The 19,414-nt window shown below is 39.2% G+C and overlaps 2 protein-coding genes across 6 annotated transcripts in view; both read left to right on the forward strand.

The window, feature by feature from the left end:
* Positions 1-1,167: 1,167 nt before the first annotated feature.
* On the forward strand, positions 1,168-9,691 carry LOC133647091 (tudor domain-containing 6-like). Its single transcript, XM_062043192.1, has 2 exons — positions 1,168-1,313; positions 5,291-9,691. The coding sequence occupies exon 2, from the start codon at positions 5,309-5,311 to the stop codon at positions 9,686-9,688; it is 4,380 nt and encodes a 1,459-aa protein (XP_061899176.1). The 5' UTR covers positions 1,168-1,313; positions 5,291-5,308; the 3' UTR covers positions 9,689-9,691.
* A 3,576-nt stretch (positions 9,692-13,267) lies between these two features.
* The window catches only part of LOC133647095 (ankyrin repeat domain-containing protein 66-like), a 37,233-nt gene continuing 31,086 nt past the window's right edge, over positions 13,268-19,414 (forward strand). For 2 of the 5 annotated variants that reach the window (XM_062043202.1, XM_062043201.1), the window contains exons 1-3: positions 13,268-13,713; positions 13,774-14,002; positions 15,053-15,155. In XM_062043202.1, the coding sequence (XP_061899186.1) occupies positions 13,575-13,713; positions 13,774-14,002; positions 15,053-15,140 (456 nt within the window). In that variant the 5' untranslated portion in view covers positions 13,268-13,574 and the 3' untranslated portion in view covers positions 15,141-15,155. Of the gene's footprint in view, positions 13,714-13,773; positions 14,003-15,052; positions 15,750-19,414 lie in introns of those variants that run through there. The other 3 variants (XM_062043203.1, XM_062043200.1, XM_062043204.1) reach the window with 3 other exon arrangements.

Raw genomic sequence — 19,414 nt, forward strand, 5'->3', positions numbered from 1 at the left:
CCGCTCTACCAACCGAGCTATACCGCCCCAAAAGTAAGAAAGGATCAAATACTTTTATATTATTTCAAGGCTTTTAAGCCCTCATTAAATGACATGGCGGGCCAGATCTGGCCCCCGGGCCTTGAGTTTGACACAGGTGTTCTAAAACTACTAAAAAAAACAAAAAACAAAGTGGAATTAAAAGAGCAAACGGATGAAATGTAACAAGAAAAAGTTGCAATGATGACTCTAATAACACAAAGAAAGGCTATTTTCTTTCTTCCTGTCTTTCTTTTGTCATTGCTAAAAAAATAATAATGCATCAAAATCCATGAATTATTGACCTATTCAAGGCTCCAAAAAAACTTTGTAGATCTGAAGTTGATTTACAGATTTAAGCGTTAAATAAAAATGATCAAAAAAATAATTGTATTTGTTTTTTAACATTTTTATGACCCTTATAGACTTGAGGGGAGTCATAAAGGTTAGAAAACATCCAAATATCGTACTGGTTTTGATCAATAAAAATATCAAAATGGCCCATGCATGCTTGAATTTTTCATTGTAATATGAATATTATTATTAATATGAATAATGTATAATTATTATTAATATTAATCGTGAGAAAATGATCAGAATTTTTTAACTTGTAAATGAAAATGAAAAGTAAAAAATAACAGAAATAAAAATGGACTTGATCTAACATGTAACTTTAAAAATTATTCACGCAAAATCAGAGTGAAAATTCTACAATGATTAAAAAGGGTACGATTCAATGAAAAAAATTAAAATAAATAAATAAAATACTTGCTATGGTTAACAAGGAAGTGGCAATCCTTACTTCCGTTTTTTCCCCACTTCCTGGTCAGACTGTCAATCACCTGCAAGAATTAGACGTGATTGGCTACCCGCCCACTGGAACCCGCCCCCTCCGTTTTACCTAAACGCCCCGCCTACCCGAATGGGTACGCAAGTATTTTAAAAACAAAAGCTTTTCTCCCTAAAACGTGGACTTATAAACGACCAAAACGCATTTCTGTCCGTGTAATTTTAATCGTCGGCTTTCTGAATGGCAAAAACAAGTAAGCGAGACGATTATTACTTCCAGTTTGTGTACTTCCTGGTACGAGTGTCAATCACCTGAAAGGCTTGGACGTGATAGGCCGTTGGCCTACCACCCCGCCCACCTGCACGCCTCTGGCGGGACTAGCAATTAAGAGCAGCTTGGAAAGCAACATTAAAAAAAATGCTGTAGTTTTAACACAAAAAAAACAAACATTCCGTTGATTTTACATCGTTGGGGGATTTTTTTGAAGCGACCTGAAAGGAAAAAGGTGAGTACGCTTCGTGTGTGTTTAGTTGAGAGGGTAAATTACAATAGTTTAGTTGCTAGTTCGTCTTGTTTAAGCTAGCATGATTTAACAAGACAGTTAATGTTTTGAATGTGTGTATAATACATGTCATTCTCTCTGACCTTATTTATAATTCTGCCAGTCTAAAGTCAAAGTAATGTTTAAATGTTTTATTCCCACTGAACTGCTGACATCTCCATTTAGTCCGCATAATTTGCCAAGAGTTTCATGTTAGACACACCGGAAGTGGGACAATAACATGGCGCTAGCCTTTTTGAAAATGTATGTGTTCATAAACAAATAGAAACACTAATGTTCTTAAATGTTACTAAATCAGGGGTCACCCACATTTTTGAAACCAAGAGCTACTTCTTGGGTACTGATTAATGCGAAGGGCTACCAGTTTGATACACACTTAAATAAATTGCCAGAAATAGCCAATTTGCTCAATTTACCTTTAACTCTGTTATTATTAATAATTAATGATATTTACACTTAATTGAACGGATTAAAAGAGGAGAAAACACGAATAAAATGACAATCAAATTTTGAAACATAGTTTATCTTCAATTTCGACTCTCTAAAATTCAAAATTCAACTGAAAAAAAGAAGAGGAAAAACTTAAAAAAATAATTTATGGAACATCATTAGTAATTTTTCCTGATTAAGATTCATTTTAGAATTTTAAAGACATGTTTTAAGTAGGTTAAAATCCAATCTACACTTTGTTAGAATATATAACAAATTGGACCAAGCTATATTTCTAACAAAGACAAATCATTATTTGTTCTAGATTTTCCAGAACAAAAATTTAAAAAAAAATTCAAAAGACTTTGAAATAAGATTTAAATTTGATTCTACAGATTTTCTAGATTTGCCAGAATAATTTTTTTGAATTTTAATCATAAGTTTGAAGAAATATTTCACAAATATTCTTCGTCGAAAAAACAGAAGCTAAAATGAAGAATTAAATTAAAATGTATTTATTATTCTTTACAATAATAAAAAAAGAAATTTAGTTGAACATTGATTTAAATTGTCAGGAAAGAAGAGGAAGGAATTTAAAAGGTAAAAAGGTATATGTGTTTAAAAATCCTAAAATCATTTTTAAGGTTGTATTTTTTCTCTAAAATTGTCTTTCTGAAAGTTATAAGAAGCAAAGTAAAAAAATTAATGAATTTATTTAAACAAGTGAAGACCAAGTCTTTAAAATATTTTCTTGGATTTTCAAATTCTATTTGAGTTTTGTCTCTCTTAGAATTAAAAATGTCAGGCAAAGCGAGACCAGCTTGCTAGTAAATAAATACAATTTAAAAAATAGAGGCAGCTCACTGGTAAGTGCTGCTATTTGAGCTATTTTTAGAACAGGCCGGCGGGCTACTCATCTGGTCCTTACGGGCTACCTGGTGCCCGCGGGCACCGCGTTGGTGACCCCTGTACTAAATGAACAGTGGGTGGCAGCAAATACCCGACTAAAATATCTTAACTTTTGAGTTGAGTTTGTTTGGAACATGCATGCATACAACATGATGCATCACACATGCATGCATCAACTCCTGGAAATGACTGGCTTAAAAATGCCAAAGGTACAAGTGTGTGTGCCCAAGTTAAAGGAATTGGCAATAAATGATAATGGATTTATTACAATCTTTGCAAGCTGGGTAACATTTGCCGTGGTCTGGAACAACATGGCACACAATCAGAAATGCAGCCAATATTACATACAGATAATGTGTCATGAGGCATGCAAAAATAAATTAAATACACAGAGAACAAAAGTAAAGGAAATTAAAAGAGCTTAAATATAGCTACAAACGAGGCATAATGACGCAATATGTACGCACGGCTAAACTAAATAGCATGTTGGCGTCGATTATTAGCACTCCGCGCAGGTCAATAAGATCAACAAAGCTCACCTTTGTGCATTCACGCGCAGCATAAACGGTTTGGTGGACAAAATGAGACAAAGGAGTGGCATAAAACACGTCTTTCTGAGGCAGCGTCGGAGGAAGTTGTACACGTAAACAAACTACGATGAGTTCAAGGACAGCCGAAATTAGTAGGACAAAGCGGCGCCCGCTACAATGCTGTCATCAGTGAAGCATAAACACAAATAGAGATGTCCGATAAATGCGTTAAAATGTGATATTGGAAATTATCGGTATTGTTTTTTTATTATCGGTATCGGTTTTTTTTTGTTTTTTGTTTTTTTAACTAATTTTTTTATTTATTAAATCCACATAAAAAACACAAGATACACTTACAATTAGTGCACCAACCCAAAAAATCTCCCTCCCCAATTTATACTTAGTCACACAAAAGGGGTTGTTTCTTTCTGTTATTAATATTGTGGTTCCTACATTATATATCAATATATATCAATACAGTCTGCAAGGGATACAGTCCGTAAGCACACATGATTGTGCGTGCTGCTGGTCCACTAATAGTACTAACCTTTAACAGTTAATTTTACTCATTTTCATTATTTACTAGTTTCTATGTTACTGTTTTTATATTGTTTTACTTTCTTTTTTATTCAAGAAAATGTTTTGAATTTATTTATCTTATTTTATTTATTTATTTATTTTTTAAAAGTACGTTCTCTTCACTGTACGTGGTTGTCCAAATTAGGCATAATAATGTGTTAATTCCACGACTGTATATATCGGTTGATATCGGTATCGGTTGATATCGGTATCGGTAATCAAAGCGTTGGACAATATCGGAATATCGGCAAAAAGCCATTATCGGACATCCCTAAACACAAACATATTAAACCGTAACAATTAGGAGGGGTTGTGTTCTATTTGTCCTCCTACAGAAACATTCTTAATACAACAAATGTATTTTTCTACCATCTTTTTCCATTTTAGAAAAAGCTCCAAAGAGCCACTATAGGGCAGTCCTCGAGAGCCGCGTGCGTTGCCTACCCCCGTCCTAGATCAAATATAATAATAATAAATCATTTCAACAACTCTTATTTTTTTGTGTTAGAGTGATTGGCGCACATACTTGTCGGTCACAAAAAACATTCATGAAGTTTGTTTCTTTTATTTGGGTCAGCATGGTATTTGGATTATTTTATACACTTCTGAACATGACTGTCAAATCAACTTTTAGCTAAAATAACTAGGGATGTCCGATAATATCGGCAGGCCGATATTATCGGCCGATAAATGCGTTAAAATGTAATATCGGAAATTATCGGTATTGTTTTTTTTTATTATCGGTATCGTTTTTTGTTGTTTTTTTTTAAATTAAATCAACATAAAAAACACAAGATACACTTACAATTAATGCACCAACCCAAAAAACCTCCCTCTTCATTCACACAAAAGGGTTGTTTCTTTGTTATTAATATTCTGGTTCCTACATTATATATCAATATATATCAATACAGTCTGCAGAGATACAGTCCGTAAGCACACATGATTGTGCGTGCTGCTGGTCCACTAATAGTACTAACCTTTAACAGTTAATGTTACTTATTTTCATTAATTACTAGATTCTATGTAACGGTTTTTATATTGTTTTACTTTCTTTTTTATTCAAGAAAATGTTTTTAATTTATTTATCTTATTTTATTTTATAATTTTTTTTTAAAAGTACCTTATCTTCACCATACCTGGTTGTCCATATTAGACATAATAATGTGTTAATTCCACGACTGTATATATCGGTTGATATCGGTATCGGTTGATATCGGTATCTGTAATTAAAGAGTTGGACAATATCGGATATCGGCAAAAAGCCATTATCGGACATCCCTAAAAATAACCACTAAATCATTATCAATACATAGAAATACGCCCATTTTAGTAGATTTGAGCCCTTAATCTGTTGTATTTATAGGGCCTATTTTTTAAATCAATGTTTATTTTGATACAGCTTATAAACAATCTAAGTCTATGATCAATTATTAATAGCCTAATTCGGTTCAACGTTCCATTACTTTCTAGATACATGTAAGCCTCACGATGTGTTCAATCCCCGGGCTCCCGACGCCAGGCTCCGAAGTAACCGTTGCCATCAAGAGAGTCAACCCAAACCCCAAATGTGGTCTCATGGAACTGTGGGTCAACATGGACGTGGGCAGGAAACATGCCTACCAGCAAATGAATGAGCACATACAGTTCCCTCAAAGATTGTTTTGTGGATCTGAAGGAGAAGCCGGGGACCTGTGTTTGGTTTGCATCAGCGATAAGTGGCATCGGGCTCGCATTGTGTCCATCCAAGATGAAGCTTGCCATGTCTTCCTCATTGACCAAGGACGGCCCCACGTCAGTGGGTGGGATGCCCTAGCATGGGACCAGAGTGACTGTTTCTTCCTCCCTCCTGAAATTGAATCTTGTATCCTCGCCAACATCGTCGCCCTCGAGGAGAACTGGCCCGAGAAAGCTGCTAACTTTTTGAGGTCTCTTCCTGGAAAGACGATGAGCGGAGTGGTTCAGCATGTTCTAATGCCAGACAGGACAATTCTCTTAGACATACCGTTCATCTCCAAGCAAATGTGCACCTTGGGGGCTGCAAGGAAGCTTCCGGTGGAGGAGTTCAGAGACGTTTTACTGAAATGTTTGCATCCACCCAAAGAAAATTCACCCATCACCTGTAACATTACACAGGTGAGTTTGAATATTGGTGTACCACTCGATGATACCAACCAGTACTTCTACCCAGAACTGCTCTGTGGCGTGTTTGAAACGGTTCTAGTGACTGAAGTAATTGATCCCCATAAAGTGTTTTGCAAACTACAAATTTATTCCCAAGCATTGAAAACTCTCTCAGAAGAGATGCAACTCTACTATGACGAGTCTTCAGATCCTAGAGAAGAACAACCAAAGACCTGCGGTGAACCGTGCGCCACTCGAGGGGAAAACCACAGATGGCATCGCTCTCTGCTAAAACAAAACGTCCGAAATGGTGATGCGCTTGTGGAAGTCACACACGTAGACGAAGGAAAAACTGAGTTTGTCCCCGTGGGATGCATCAAACCCTTACAGAAGAAATTCCTTAGAATGCCGGTGGTCACGTATTGCTTTTCCCTATATGGGGTGGTGGGTGGCGGCACAGGATGGACGGAAAATCATATCAAGTATTTAAAGTCGTTACTGCTGAACAATACGTTTGTGGTCAGGCTTGAAAAGCATCACACGTGTGACGATGCCTATAGTGTCACACTCTACAACACAAATGGCACATGCATGAACACTTGTTTTTTGGAGAAAGCTGAACTTTTCCTAGCCACTGCAACTGAAAGACCTTTGGACATCCAGATTGAACCCGCATCGGTTCTCAATACAGAAGATGAGCCAGGAGTGGATTTTATAAACCTTGTCGATGTAGATGACCACTTGGAAAAGGAAACATTGGCTTTTGCCGAAAATGGACCAGTTGATGATCAACAAGACACTGGTCCTACTTCTGGTCCCAGTGACCGAGATGACTCTGAACATCCTCAACCGCTATTACTCCCGAATAAGGATTGTTTGACTTCCAAGGTGAAACATGTTCACCAAGAAGATCTGTTATGTGTGGGAAGCACTATCAATGTAAAAGTATCCTGCATTCAAGGTCCGCACAAGTTCTGGTGTCAAAAAACTGAAAATGAAGAGACTCTAAGACTACTGATGGAAGGGCTTCAAGACCAGTATGCCTCCATCCAACCTCTGTCCATAGTTGAGTCACCCTGTGTCGCTCGAAACCCAGACAATGGCATGTGGCATAGAGCAAGGATTATCCCCAGTGGCCACTTCATCGAAGTAGATGTGCAATTTTTGGACTACGGTGCGACACAAAGGGTGCCCCTGAGAGACGTCTGCCACATTGACCCGGCATTTCTGCAACTTGATGTTCAGGCCTTTCAGTGTCGCTTAGGCCACCCAAATACACCATCTGATACTCCCTGGAACAACGCTGCATCAGTTGAGTTTCAAAAGTTTGTGGAATCCGGCAAGTCTGAAATCAAATGCACAATACAAGACATCATTTCTGATGAAGAAGGTCAGATGGTTAATGTGGTAGATCTTGAAACGTCAGCTCAGAGTGCTTGCAAACTGCTTGCCCAGAAATACGCTCAAGCCCTCCCTGTCGTCCATGTGAATACGTACAGTTATTTCACGTATAATATGGAGGTTGGCAGAAAAGAGAAGGTGTGGGTAACTTCATCAGATACTGTGCACCACTTCTTCTGCCAGCTGAACAGAAATTCTCATTTGTTCGAAGAAGTGAAGGCGGATGTGAAGAAAGTAATTGGCAAGTCTCAGTGCGGAGACAGAGACCCCATTGGACTCAACACTGCTTGCCTTGCTCGGTACACAGATAACGAGTGGTACAGAGGTCGAGTGGTGAAAATGTCTCCAAATACAGAAGTTCTCTTTGTGGACTACGGCGACACCCTTTCAGTGAATGAGTCTGATATTCTCCCCCTGTCTGCCAGTGCAAGCGTCGTAAAGTCTGTCCCAGTATTGGCGGTTCCTCTCGGACTCTTTGGCGTTCCAGTTGATGTACCGGAAGAGGTCAACCAGTGGTTTGCAGATCACGCCGTTGACACAACTTTCACTATTTTTGTAGTGGCAACAGGGGATGGAGGGAAGCTGCTTGTGGAACTGTTTGAAGGCTCGCTGAATATAAATGTCATTGTAAGAGAGAAGATGGTAAATTCAAAACAACAAGCAATGACCGAGCAAATTGTGCCAGCTAGCCAAGAGGTCCCAAAAGAGGCTGCATTAAAAGATAAGAACTTTTTAAGAGAAGAACTCGTGTTTGTATCACAACCTCAGGAGATGGTTGAGCAAAATAAACAGCAGAGAAGCAATGGAACACAACAACCCAACACAACCCTGGCAAATGCATTAAAACGTGACCCTGAAAAGACTCTTGGAGAGGAACTTTTGAACAGCACTATTCACAATGAAGAAATGCCCCAAACCAGCCAACCAACCACAGCAGTGGCAAAAAATTGCCCCCCTGAGTGCCCTGAAAGACTTAATAGTTTCACATACAAGATGCCAAATGTTTCTCCTGACAGTACAGAGGTGTACGCCTCCTGCATTGTTGGACCTAACTACTTCTGGTGTCAGTTTGCCAACACTGAAGACTTGAACGCTGTGTCAACCCTTGCTCAGACAGTCGGAGAGTCCGTACAAGACACGACGGCCCCAGAGACTTTAAACCCTGGTTGTCCATGTCTTGCCCTCTTTTCCGATGACTCCCAGTGGTATCGAGCTCAAGTTGTTCGGAGGACCAACAACATGGTCAGTGTTTTGTTTGTGGACTTTGGAAACGAGTCTGAGCTAGAGATTAAATATGTGAGATCCCTCCCCATGTCTCTGATAGAATATGCTCCTCAGGCTTTCTTGTGCAGTTTGGATGGATTTGATGAGTCCAAAGGATCATGGGATGATCAGGTCTATGAGGACATCTACACTCTTCTCGTTGATAAACCCCTCAGAGTGACAATGTTAAATGTACAAGAGCATTCAGAAATTTCCCTTCCTCAACATTTAGTGAAAATTGAGTGTGGGAATACAAATGTAAACGAGGCCATGCAAAAATACTGGAAAGCAAACATTCTTACTGAGTCTGAAATTGAAAGGGCTCAAGAAGCCACTCCCCCAAAACCTATAGAGTCCAACGTGATTCCGATCAAGGAAAATGCAAGCACATGCTCATACAAGCACCCAAATGTTAGCTTAAACAAAATGGAGGAGGTTTATGCTTCGTGTATCGTGGAACCTAATTTCTTCTGGTGTCAGTTTACCAACACAGACGACCTCGACAAGGTAGTGAGTCTTGCTCAGGTTGAAGGACGAGCAGAGCTGGACCTCACCTTCTCGGAGACCTTTGGACCAAGCAGCCTTTGCCTCGCACTCTTTTCCACAGACAACCAATGGTATCGAGCACTGATCATAAGCAAAGAGGAAAATAGAGTCCACGTGGTGTTTGTCGACTATGGGAATGAAGCTGACCTCGCCCTTCAGAACGTGAGACCTCTGCCTCAGAGTCTGCAGTATTATGCCCCTCAGGCCTTTTTGTGCACTCTGAATGGACTTGATGACTCCCAGGGCTCCTGGGAAGATGACGCTTACGATGACTTCTACAATCTTCTAGTTGATAAGCCCCTCAGGGTGACTGTGTGTCGTGTTAAAGACCATCCAGAGACTGATCTACCTTATCATGCAGTGGAAGTTGAGTGTGAAGGAGTGTCTGTGAACGCAGCAATGCAGAAATACTGGAAGCCAACCACCGGAGGACATTTTACAACTCCCACAGGGGAATCTCCACGAAATGGTCAAAGACAAACTAGTACCCCGACAGTGAATGTAAACGTTGCCATGTACGAAAAGCCAAATATCTGAAAAAATAAGCCTGAGGTTGTTTATGCCTCTTGTCTTGTGGACCCTAATTTCTTCTGGTGCCAGTTCGGTAACGCACAGGTCCTGGAGCAGCTGTCAGCTCTTGCCAAGGAAGCGGGACAAGCCGAGCTGGACGAGAACTTCCTGGAGTCACTCCTTCCTGGCAGTCCTTGTCTGGCTTTGTACCCAACGGACCACAATTGGTATCGCGCTCAAGTGATCTCCAGAGTGGACGACAACTTTCACGTGGTGTTCATCAACTATGGGAATTACTCGCACGTCAACACCAAAGATGTCAGGCCGCTGGCTCGCGGTCTGCTGGAGTTTGCCCCTCGGGCCTTTTTGTGCTCACTGAACAGATTTGAAGCGGCCACAGGCTCTTGGGACAAAGGTGCCTGCAAAGAGTTTGCTAGCCTTCTGGCTGACAAACCACTCAAAGTGACAGTGTTTCGCGTGGAAGACAACGCACAGATTGCTCTGCCTCAGTATGCAGTAGAAGTGGAGTGTGAAGGGGTGAGTGTGAATGGAATGATGGAGAAATACTGCAATGAAACAGGCTAGCTGCTCAAATACACTGATACAAAGTTTTCTAAGTCTATTACTGATGATAATGGTTAATCCTGCTACAAATTGTTAATATAAATCTTGTTTTAGGACTCATTAGATGTCACTGATAAGATGTGCGTTATAGACCTAGTATGTGAACTGCATTGCGTAACCGAACTATGTAGTTGTTTACATTTGTCTCTTGTCCTTCCTTAACTCTTAAACATGTTTAAACGTGTTGTAATTGGAATGAATAAACATCAGGTATTATGTCTGGGCTCAAGATACGGCGACAACGTGTTGGGTGTGCACAGTAAAACGTAATGCAAGCAAAAGTCTGAAGTGATAATAAAATAAAATTGTGTGCATTTAAGAGACCAGTGAGAGATTTCCTTTTAATTCTATGGTTTTAGTTCAATAGTGTCAAACGTACGGGCCGGATCAGGCCTGCCAACGGGTTTTATCCGGCCCGCGGAATGAGTTTGCTAAGTATAAAAATGAGCCACATTTTTTTTTAATGAAACAGCTGTTCTAAATGTGTCCACTAGATGTCGCAATAGCAATTTTTTGTATCTTTGTAGATGATGCTACGTATGTAAAAACAAAACAAAAAAAACACATGATCTTAGTGCACCAGTCGAGGAAAATGAGCAAACTACATAAATACAATCCTGTAATTTTTTTTTCTTGATTGAAAATTAACACCAATGAGTTGACTGATGAACATTATCAGACCATTTATTCAGAAAGTATAAATAACAACAAATAAAGGTAAAATACTAACAGAATACAACATTATGATTTTATCTTGATAATTTTCAATCTATCAAGATAAATCTAACACCAATGAGTTGACTGATGAACAATATCAGACCATTTATTCAGAAAATATGAATAACAACAAATAAAGGTAAAATACTATTAACCGCAACATGTAAGTGTAAAAAAAAAAACAACATTATGATTTGTACATTTTCAGAATGTGCTCGTTCTATTTTTAAACAAAGAAAACAATCTGAAGTTGTCTTTATTTTTAAGTTATCGTGCTGTGATTTTACCGGTCCGGCCCACTTGGGAGTAGATTTTTCTCCATGCGGCCCCCCCATCTAAAATGAGTTTGACACCCCTGTTTTAGTTGAATGCAACAATGCATAAGAAGGAAGCATTAGCACATAACAGTAGCCACGTATAAATGGACAACATTTATTTAATCTGATCATCATTGAGACTAGAATGTTACCGTGTACATGGACCCTGAACAAAAATGATCTGATTATCACACCTTAAATCGGAATACTTTACTTTGACATGCGCAGAACCTAACACACGGAAAGGTGTGTTATTTGTGCTACGGCGCCATCCTTTGGACAAGTTCGCTCACTGCAGTTGCTGGATAAGCAGTGACTTCCACTGTAAACAAACATGGATTTGCGCATTTCGGCTTGTCTGACGGTTTCACGGTATTATGTTTTCCTTCTGTTCACTACTTTTGTTTTACCTCTCTTTTTGAAATAGAGCTGTTCTGTGCTTTCTATGTTGCGATTATGTACGGGTTGCGGCGTGTCTTTGTTACGACATTCTGCATGGGTTTGAGGCTCGCCGTTAGCAGTAGCTGTAATGTCGTGCATAGAACAGCTCGTTAAGACAACTGGATCCCTTCTTTTATTGTAACAGCGACACATCCAGACCATACTTCTGTTTTCGCTAGTCTCGTTTTAAAGCAAGGAACTCCACAGTATATAACGCTATTTCTGTACATGTTGAATGAGGGGCGACATTCCGAGACTATCAAATGTAGTCCTCGCACCACCACCATAGCATAGCTGACATCAAAGACATGCGCAATAAGGATAATTCTAACCCGAATTTCGGAGGATGCGTTTTCATGCGCTACAATCCGAATGACTTTTGGCGTAAACCCCCCGTCTCGATCGGAAGGAAATTTTATCTAAATGTGTGTGATCGAGTCAGAATATTTCGAATGGTGTGTTTACACGAAGCACAAACGATAAGACACCCTCTGCGTGTTTTTTTAATACAATTTTTTATTATGGCCGTCGGCAAAGAAAAGTCCATAAATTAGCCGCTCTGTCTAGTAAGCCGCAGGGTTCAAAGTGTAGGTAAAAAGTACCAGCTTATAGTACGGAATGTACGGTAATGGTTTTACTATGCCAAGTCTGTGCCTCTTAAGACATCACGGTAGGCTTTGTAAGGCCACGTGACCTCTAAACTAATCAAAGTAGATGTTAATTCTCTTTTACAAATAAGAATGGAAAAGAAACCGAATCGTAAAGCAGAATTTAAAAATAAATTCAAATTCCCATCCCGACCCACGAAGTTAGTATGCTTAAGGTATATAAGGTATGTGTATGTATGTATGTATGTATATGTATGTATGTATTTATATATGTGTATGTATGTACTGTATGTATGTATGTATGTATGTATATATACAGTATGTGTGTATGTATGTATACATACAGTATGTGTGTATGCAGTATGTGTGTATGTGTATATATACGTATGTATGTGTATATATATATATATATATACGTATGTATGTGTATATACGTATGTATGTGTGTGTAAATACGTATGTATGTGTATATATGTATATACGTATGTATGTGTATATATGTATATACGTATGTATGTGTATATATGTATATACGTATGTATGTGTATATACGTATGTATGTGTATATACGTCGGTATGTGTATATACGTCGGTATGTGTATATATGTGTATATACGTACGTATGTGTATATACGTACGTATGTGTATATATGTACGTACGTGTGTGTGTATATGTGTATATATGTACGTACGTGTGTGTGTATGTGTATATACGTACGTATGTGTGTATATACGTACGTATGTGTGTATATGTGTATATACGTACATATGTGTGTATATGTGTATATACGTACATATGTGTGTATATGTGTATATACGTACATATGTGTATATGTGTATATACGTACATATGTGTATATATACGTACGTATGTGTATATATACGTACGTATGTGTATATATACGTACGTATGTAAAAATATGTATGTATACGTACGTGTATGTATGTATGTATATGTACGTATGTATGTAAACGTACAGTATATGAGGTAGATCACCTGGACTTGGTCATTTAAAAAGTAGCTCGCCTGCTGAAAAGGTGTGAGCACCCCTGCTCTAGGTCCTCATTTCAAGTCTCTTGAACGCAGCACCGCCTTCCACCTTCTGCTCTTAAGGTAGTTTGAAGTCTTCCAGCAGGGGGCGACATTACCGGCATTAGTGTTTGTCCTCCATGTTGAAGCCAGTCACCTAGGCAACCGCGGCAGACATGTCGGAGCTGCACCAGGCAGCGGCCGCGGCGGACTTTGAGCACGTGGAGGAGCTTTTGAGAGAGAAGAAATGCAACCCCAACCAGAAGGACATAGACTGGGGCAACAAGACTCCTCTGCACTGGGCCGCAGCCAACGGTAGGACAGCACGTGATTACCACCTTCAAAGGTGTGACATAATCCTCCCCCCTCCTGCAGGAGACGTGGAAACAGCCAGGCTCCTCATGGACCACGGCGCTCGCCCCTGCCTGAGGACGGAGCTCGGGTGGACTCCGGCCCACTTTGCCGCGGAGGCCGGGTCGCTGGCGGTGCTGAGGCTGCTGCACTCCGTCCACGCGCCCCTGCACAAGGAGGACGCCAGCGGGGACAGGCCGCTGCGGTTTGCGGAAATATACGGACACAAGGAGTGCGTTCTCTTCCTTCAGAAGTACGACTTGTGGATGTTCACACTCAGCTGTCAGTAGGGATGATGTTTGATAAGAAATTATCCAGTTCGAGCCCATTATCGAATCCTCTTATCGAACCGATTCCTTATCGATTCTCTTATCGAATCCAGATAGGTTGTTGTATATGAAAAAAACACAATATTTGGTTTAACAAAAGCTCACTTTTATTTTATAAGAATAAAATAAAATAAATAAATAAATATTGACTGTTAAAAAATAAAAAATAAAAATATTGACTGTTGTTACCCAAAGTATATTAAGTGAGATATTTCAGAAAAACAAATATATACAGTAACACAAAAACAACCTGTCTCTGTGATCACCATAGGTGTATAAATAATAATATAGTGTTAAATAAAATCAGTCCCTTGGGCACAAAACTGAAAATAATACAGCTCTCCAAAAAGTGCACTTCTGCTGCTATTGGAACATACTAACTACACACACTATGACACTAAGAACACCACAGTCATCAATCAACAATTCTTCTTCCCAAAAATTATTTCGATGGTGGAAATACACGACTGGCAGCCATTTTAAGTCCTCAAAACATCCATTGAAACAGTGCACAAAAAAAACATCTTAGTATCAAATTTAACCACTTTCCACCTTAATATTGAGTTACATGAACAAGTTAAACAGTTTACTTACAGACTTATCTTTTCCAAGGCTTGTAAGAGCTAACACAACTTGTCTCCTTCTCAATTGTCTCATGAACTGAACTGACGTCGCCAAACTAATGACGTGTAGTATTTTCATATCGCCACAAGGTGTCAGTAAGAGTCTACAATCAAATAGGCATAACATTGCCGTCCCACAGGAAACGCCCTGTGGGACGGGATTCGAATAAAGAACCAACTCTTTTTCTTTACTATGGTGGCCTCGATAACGGGAACTGGTTCTCAATTCATGGATTCGAGTCCATGAAATCGGTTCTTTTCTTATCAAACACCCGGGAGAACCGGTTTCGAACATCATCCCTAGCTGTCAGTCACCCTGGTGTGGAATCAAGTGTTTTTGGACCGTTGCAGGGCCGAGGCGGAGGGTCACGCCTACCGCAAATCTGCAGCAGCCAAGGGAATGTCGGTGGACGACACTGACGAGGAGTGGGAAGGATGAAGAAAGACCACATCTGTGAGTTAATTACACCTGTGTCAGTGGCAGCTATGATATACCTGTACAGTACAGTGGTGGTCAAAAGTGTACGTACACTTGTAAAGAACATCATGTCATGGCTGTCTTGACTATACAATCATTTCTACAACTCTTATTTTTTTGATTGGAGCACATACTTGTTGGTCACAAAAAACATTCATGAAGTTTGCTTCTTTTATGACTTTATTATGGGTCTACTGAAAATGTGAGGGTCAAAAGTATACATACAGCAATGTTAATATTTGACATCACATGGACAAAAATAAGACCTTCTGGAGGAAGGTTCTGTGGTCAGATTGTCAGAATAATTGTATATAAGTTATGTCTGCTTGCAGTTCAGGTTGTTCCGCGTGAAGACCGGTGGCCCCGGTTACTACGTACTTGTGCTCACAAGGCTGTCCTTGTTCTTATCAAGCAAAGGCGGACGGCTTGTAAATCTCCTCTGTGTGCGTGTAGTAGAATTTCTGACCTTTGAACTATATTTCATGCCTGTCAAGAATGTACGCTCATTTAACTTCTCTTCTATTCTGTGCCATTGAATGGACCGGGTGTGGGACAAAAGTGAATATTAAGTCGTGCCAACCTGTCTACAGAATGTTTTGATTGTCTAAGTATGATTAAGGGATTCAAGGATGTTGCAAAACAAACATGTCGAAGACCACAAAATCATGACGCACAAGGAAAAACAGACTGACGCACGAAGAAACAGATAAAAATGCCCAGGAGACCAGGACTCGAGAGAGATTGCTTTTTGTGTGTCCTCCGGAGGACGGCCGTTGGTTTGCAGGGACAAAACAATCCAACTTATGCACTTTTGACTATGAGAAAATAAACTTGTTGTACTAAATTCACTTTTGTTGCTGTTTAAGCTCCGGACAATCCACTACATGCGCCTTGCCGTAGAAGTATCTGTTTTTTTAGATCAGGACCCGAAGTCTCCAAGAAGGTAAGGTGGACAAGCAGAGAGGGGGTGAACTCGACACCGCTCCAAGCACATTTCGTTTTGACTGTTTGTGACCCAGTGCTAGGATGCTGCATAAAGTGACCCCTCCCCTTAGAGGCAGCTTCAGCTATGTAATCAGGGAATGACCAAATAAATGGGGAGGCGCTGGAACTTTTTCCTCAGAGCGTGGGTTGACACTGTACTCGTGTCTCTGTTTGATTCCTTGCTTCTTTACCTGTTTAATAGATAGTTCGGTGTTTGAACCTGACACATATGAAACAAAAATGGAGCTGTTTGGCCACAATACCCAGCAATATGTTGGGAGGAGAAAAGGTGAGGCCTTTAATCCCAGGAACACCAAGCCTACCGTCAAGCATGGTGGTGGTAGTATTATGCTCTGGGCCTGTTTTGCTGCCAATGGAACTGCTGCTTTAAATGGGACAATGAAAAAGAAGGGTTAGCTCCAAATTCAAGTCTTTTAACATTTTCTAAAAAAAAAATTCCCGCTTTTCCCAAAATTCACACATTTTCATGAAATGTCCCATTGAAATCAATGGGACATTTTTCAAAGTTCCACAAGTTTTCATCCGATTCAAACCGTTCAACTCCAAAATATTTCACATTTTCAAAATGGTGTGCTCTCCTTCAACGGTTTAAAAAAAAATTCCCGGATTTCCAAGAATTCCCGGTTTTCAGGGACATTTTTCCCCATTCAAAAGGAATGGGACATTTTTCCAAGTTGCACATTTTACGCATTTTTCAACCCTTACAACCTTCAACACATTCCACTCATCCTGGACATTCACACTATAATTTTTCCAAGTTCAATAAAAATTCCAGGATTTTCCAGACTTCCATTTTTTGCAAAGCCCTATTTCCACCCTTTTTTCTGGCGACTACTTTTCAACCCACTTCAACCGTCAAATAATTCCTCTTAATCAGGACAAAAAAAACAAAGTTGTTGAACTGGAAAATTTCCCGCAATGGAACTGCTGCTTTAAATGGGACAATGAAAAAGGAGGATTAGCTCCAAATTCAAGTCTTTTAACATTTTCTAAAAAAAAAATTCCCGCTTTTCCCAAGATTCACACATTTTCATGAAATGTCCCATTGAAATCAATGGGACATTTTTCAAAGTTCCACAAGTTTTCATCCGATTCAAACCGTTCAAACTCCAAAATATTCCACAATTTCAAAATGGTGTGCTCTCCAACGGTTTAAAAAAAATTCCCGGATTTCCAAGAATTCCCAGTTTTCAGGGACATTTTTCCCCATTCAAAATCAATGGGACATTTTTCCAAGTTGCACATTTTACGTATTTTTCAACCCTTACCACCTTCAACACATTCCACTCATCCTGGACATTCACACTATAATTTTTCCAAGTTCAATAAAAATTCCAGGATTTTCCAGAATTCCATTTTTTGCAAAGTCCTATTTCCACCCTTTTTTCTGGCGACTACTTTTCAACCCACTTCAACCGTCAAATAATTCCTCTTAATCAGGACAAAAAAAACAAAGTTGTTTGTTGAACTGGAAAATTTCCCACAATGGAACTGCTGCTTTAAATGTGACAATGAAAAAGGAGGATTAGCTCCAAATTGTTCAGGACAAGCTAAGATCATCAGCCCGGAGGTTGGGTCTTGGGTGCAGTTGGGTGTTCCAACAGGACAATGACCTCGAACACACCTCAAAAGTGGTCAAGGAATGGCTAAATCAGGCTAGAATGAAGGTTTTAGAATGGCCTTCCCAAAGTCCTGACTTAAAGGTGTGGACAATGCTGATGAAACAAGTCCATGTCAGAAAAGCAACACATTTAGCTGAACTGCACTAGTTTAGTGGTCAAGCAGAAGCTTGTGGATGGCTACCAAAAGCGCCTTATTGCAGGTCAACTTGCCAAGGGACATGTAAGCAAATATTAACATTGCTGTATGTATACTTTTGATTGGTCACATTTTCAGTAGACCCATAATAAATTCATAAAAGAAGCAAACTTCATGAATGTTTTTTGTGAGCAACAAGTATGTGCTCCAATCACTACATCACAACAAAGTAAGAAATGATTGTAAAGTCAAGACAACCATGACATGATGTCCTTTACAAGTGTATGTACACCTTTGACCACCACTGTTCATCACACCTTTATTGTTTTCAACTTTGAAATACAAGTGTCCTTTCATTCTGATGAAATATTCAAATCACACATTTTCAATGCTAAATGCCGTATTTGTTGACTTTTGGTGCAAACGAGTCTTAACATTTTAGAAGAAAGCTTGTATAAATATTCTTGAAACACAAAATCCGGAGCTAGTGCTGGATTTACTGGGATTTGTCAGAATTTTTTTTTTTAAGTTCAACCGGTTCTTCTGGGCGTGAGCAGCGGGTTTTTTTCAATGTCAGTAAAAAAAAAAAAAGCACATTCCAGTGAATCCTTTGCACCTTTTTCTCTGTTTTTGAGAATCCACAGACTGAGCAGTCTGGTTTGAATCTTACAAATTGAATAAATTGGAAATGTCTCAACTAGAGATGTCCGATAATATCGGCCTGCCGATATTATCGGACGATATATGCGTTAAAATGTAATATCGGAAATTATCGGTATCGTTTTTTTTTTTTTTTTTTTTTAATTAAATCCACATAAAAAACACAAGATACACTTACAATTAGTGCACCAACCCAAAAAACCTCCCTCCCCCCATTTACACTCATTCACACAAAAGGGTTGTTTCTTTCTGTTATTAATAGGGATGTCCGATATTATCGGCCGATAAATGCGTTAAAATGTAATATCGGAAATTATCGGTATCGTTTTTTTTATTATCTGTATCGGTTTTTTTTGGGTTTTTTTATTAAATCAACATAAAAAACACAAGATACACTTACAATCAGTGCACTAACCCAAAAAACCTCCCTCCCCCATTTACACTCATTCACACAAAAGGGTTGTTTCTTTCTGTTATTAAGAGGGATGTCCGATAATATCGGCCTGCTGAAGGCAATAGGGCCGATGAATGCGTTAAAATGTAATATCGGAAATTATCGGTATCGTTTTTTTTATTATCTGTATCGTGTTTTTTTGTTTGTTTGTTGTTGTTGTTTTTTATTAAATCCGCATAAAAAACACAAGATACACTTACAATTAGTGCACCAACCCAAAAAACCTCCCTCCCCCATTTACACTCATTCACACAAAAGGGTTGTTTCTTTCTGTTATTAATAGGGATGTCCGATAATATCAGCCGATAAATGCGTTAAAATGTAATATCGGAAATTATCGGTATCGGTTTTTTTTATT

The sequence above is a fragment of the Entelurus aequoreus genome, linkage group LG03, assembly GCF_033978785.1.
Source record: "Entelurus aequoreus isolate RoL-2023_Sb linkage group LG03, RoL_Eaeq_v1.1, whole genome shotgun sequence".
Classification (NCBI taxonomy): Eukaryota; Metazoa; Chordata; class Actinopteri; order Syngnathiformes; family Syngnathidae; genus Entelurus; species Entelurus aequoreus.

What these genes read in the sequence shown, in the direction of transcription:
- LOC133647091 (XM_062043192.1), top strand. Translation starts at nt 5,309, where the DNA reads ATGTGTTCAATCCCCGGGCTCCCGACGCCAGGCTCCGAAGTAACCGTT.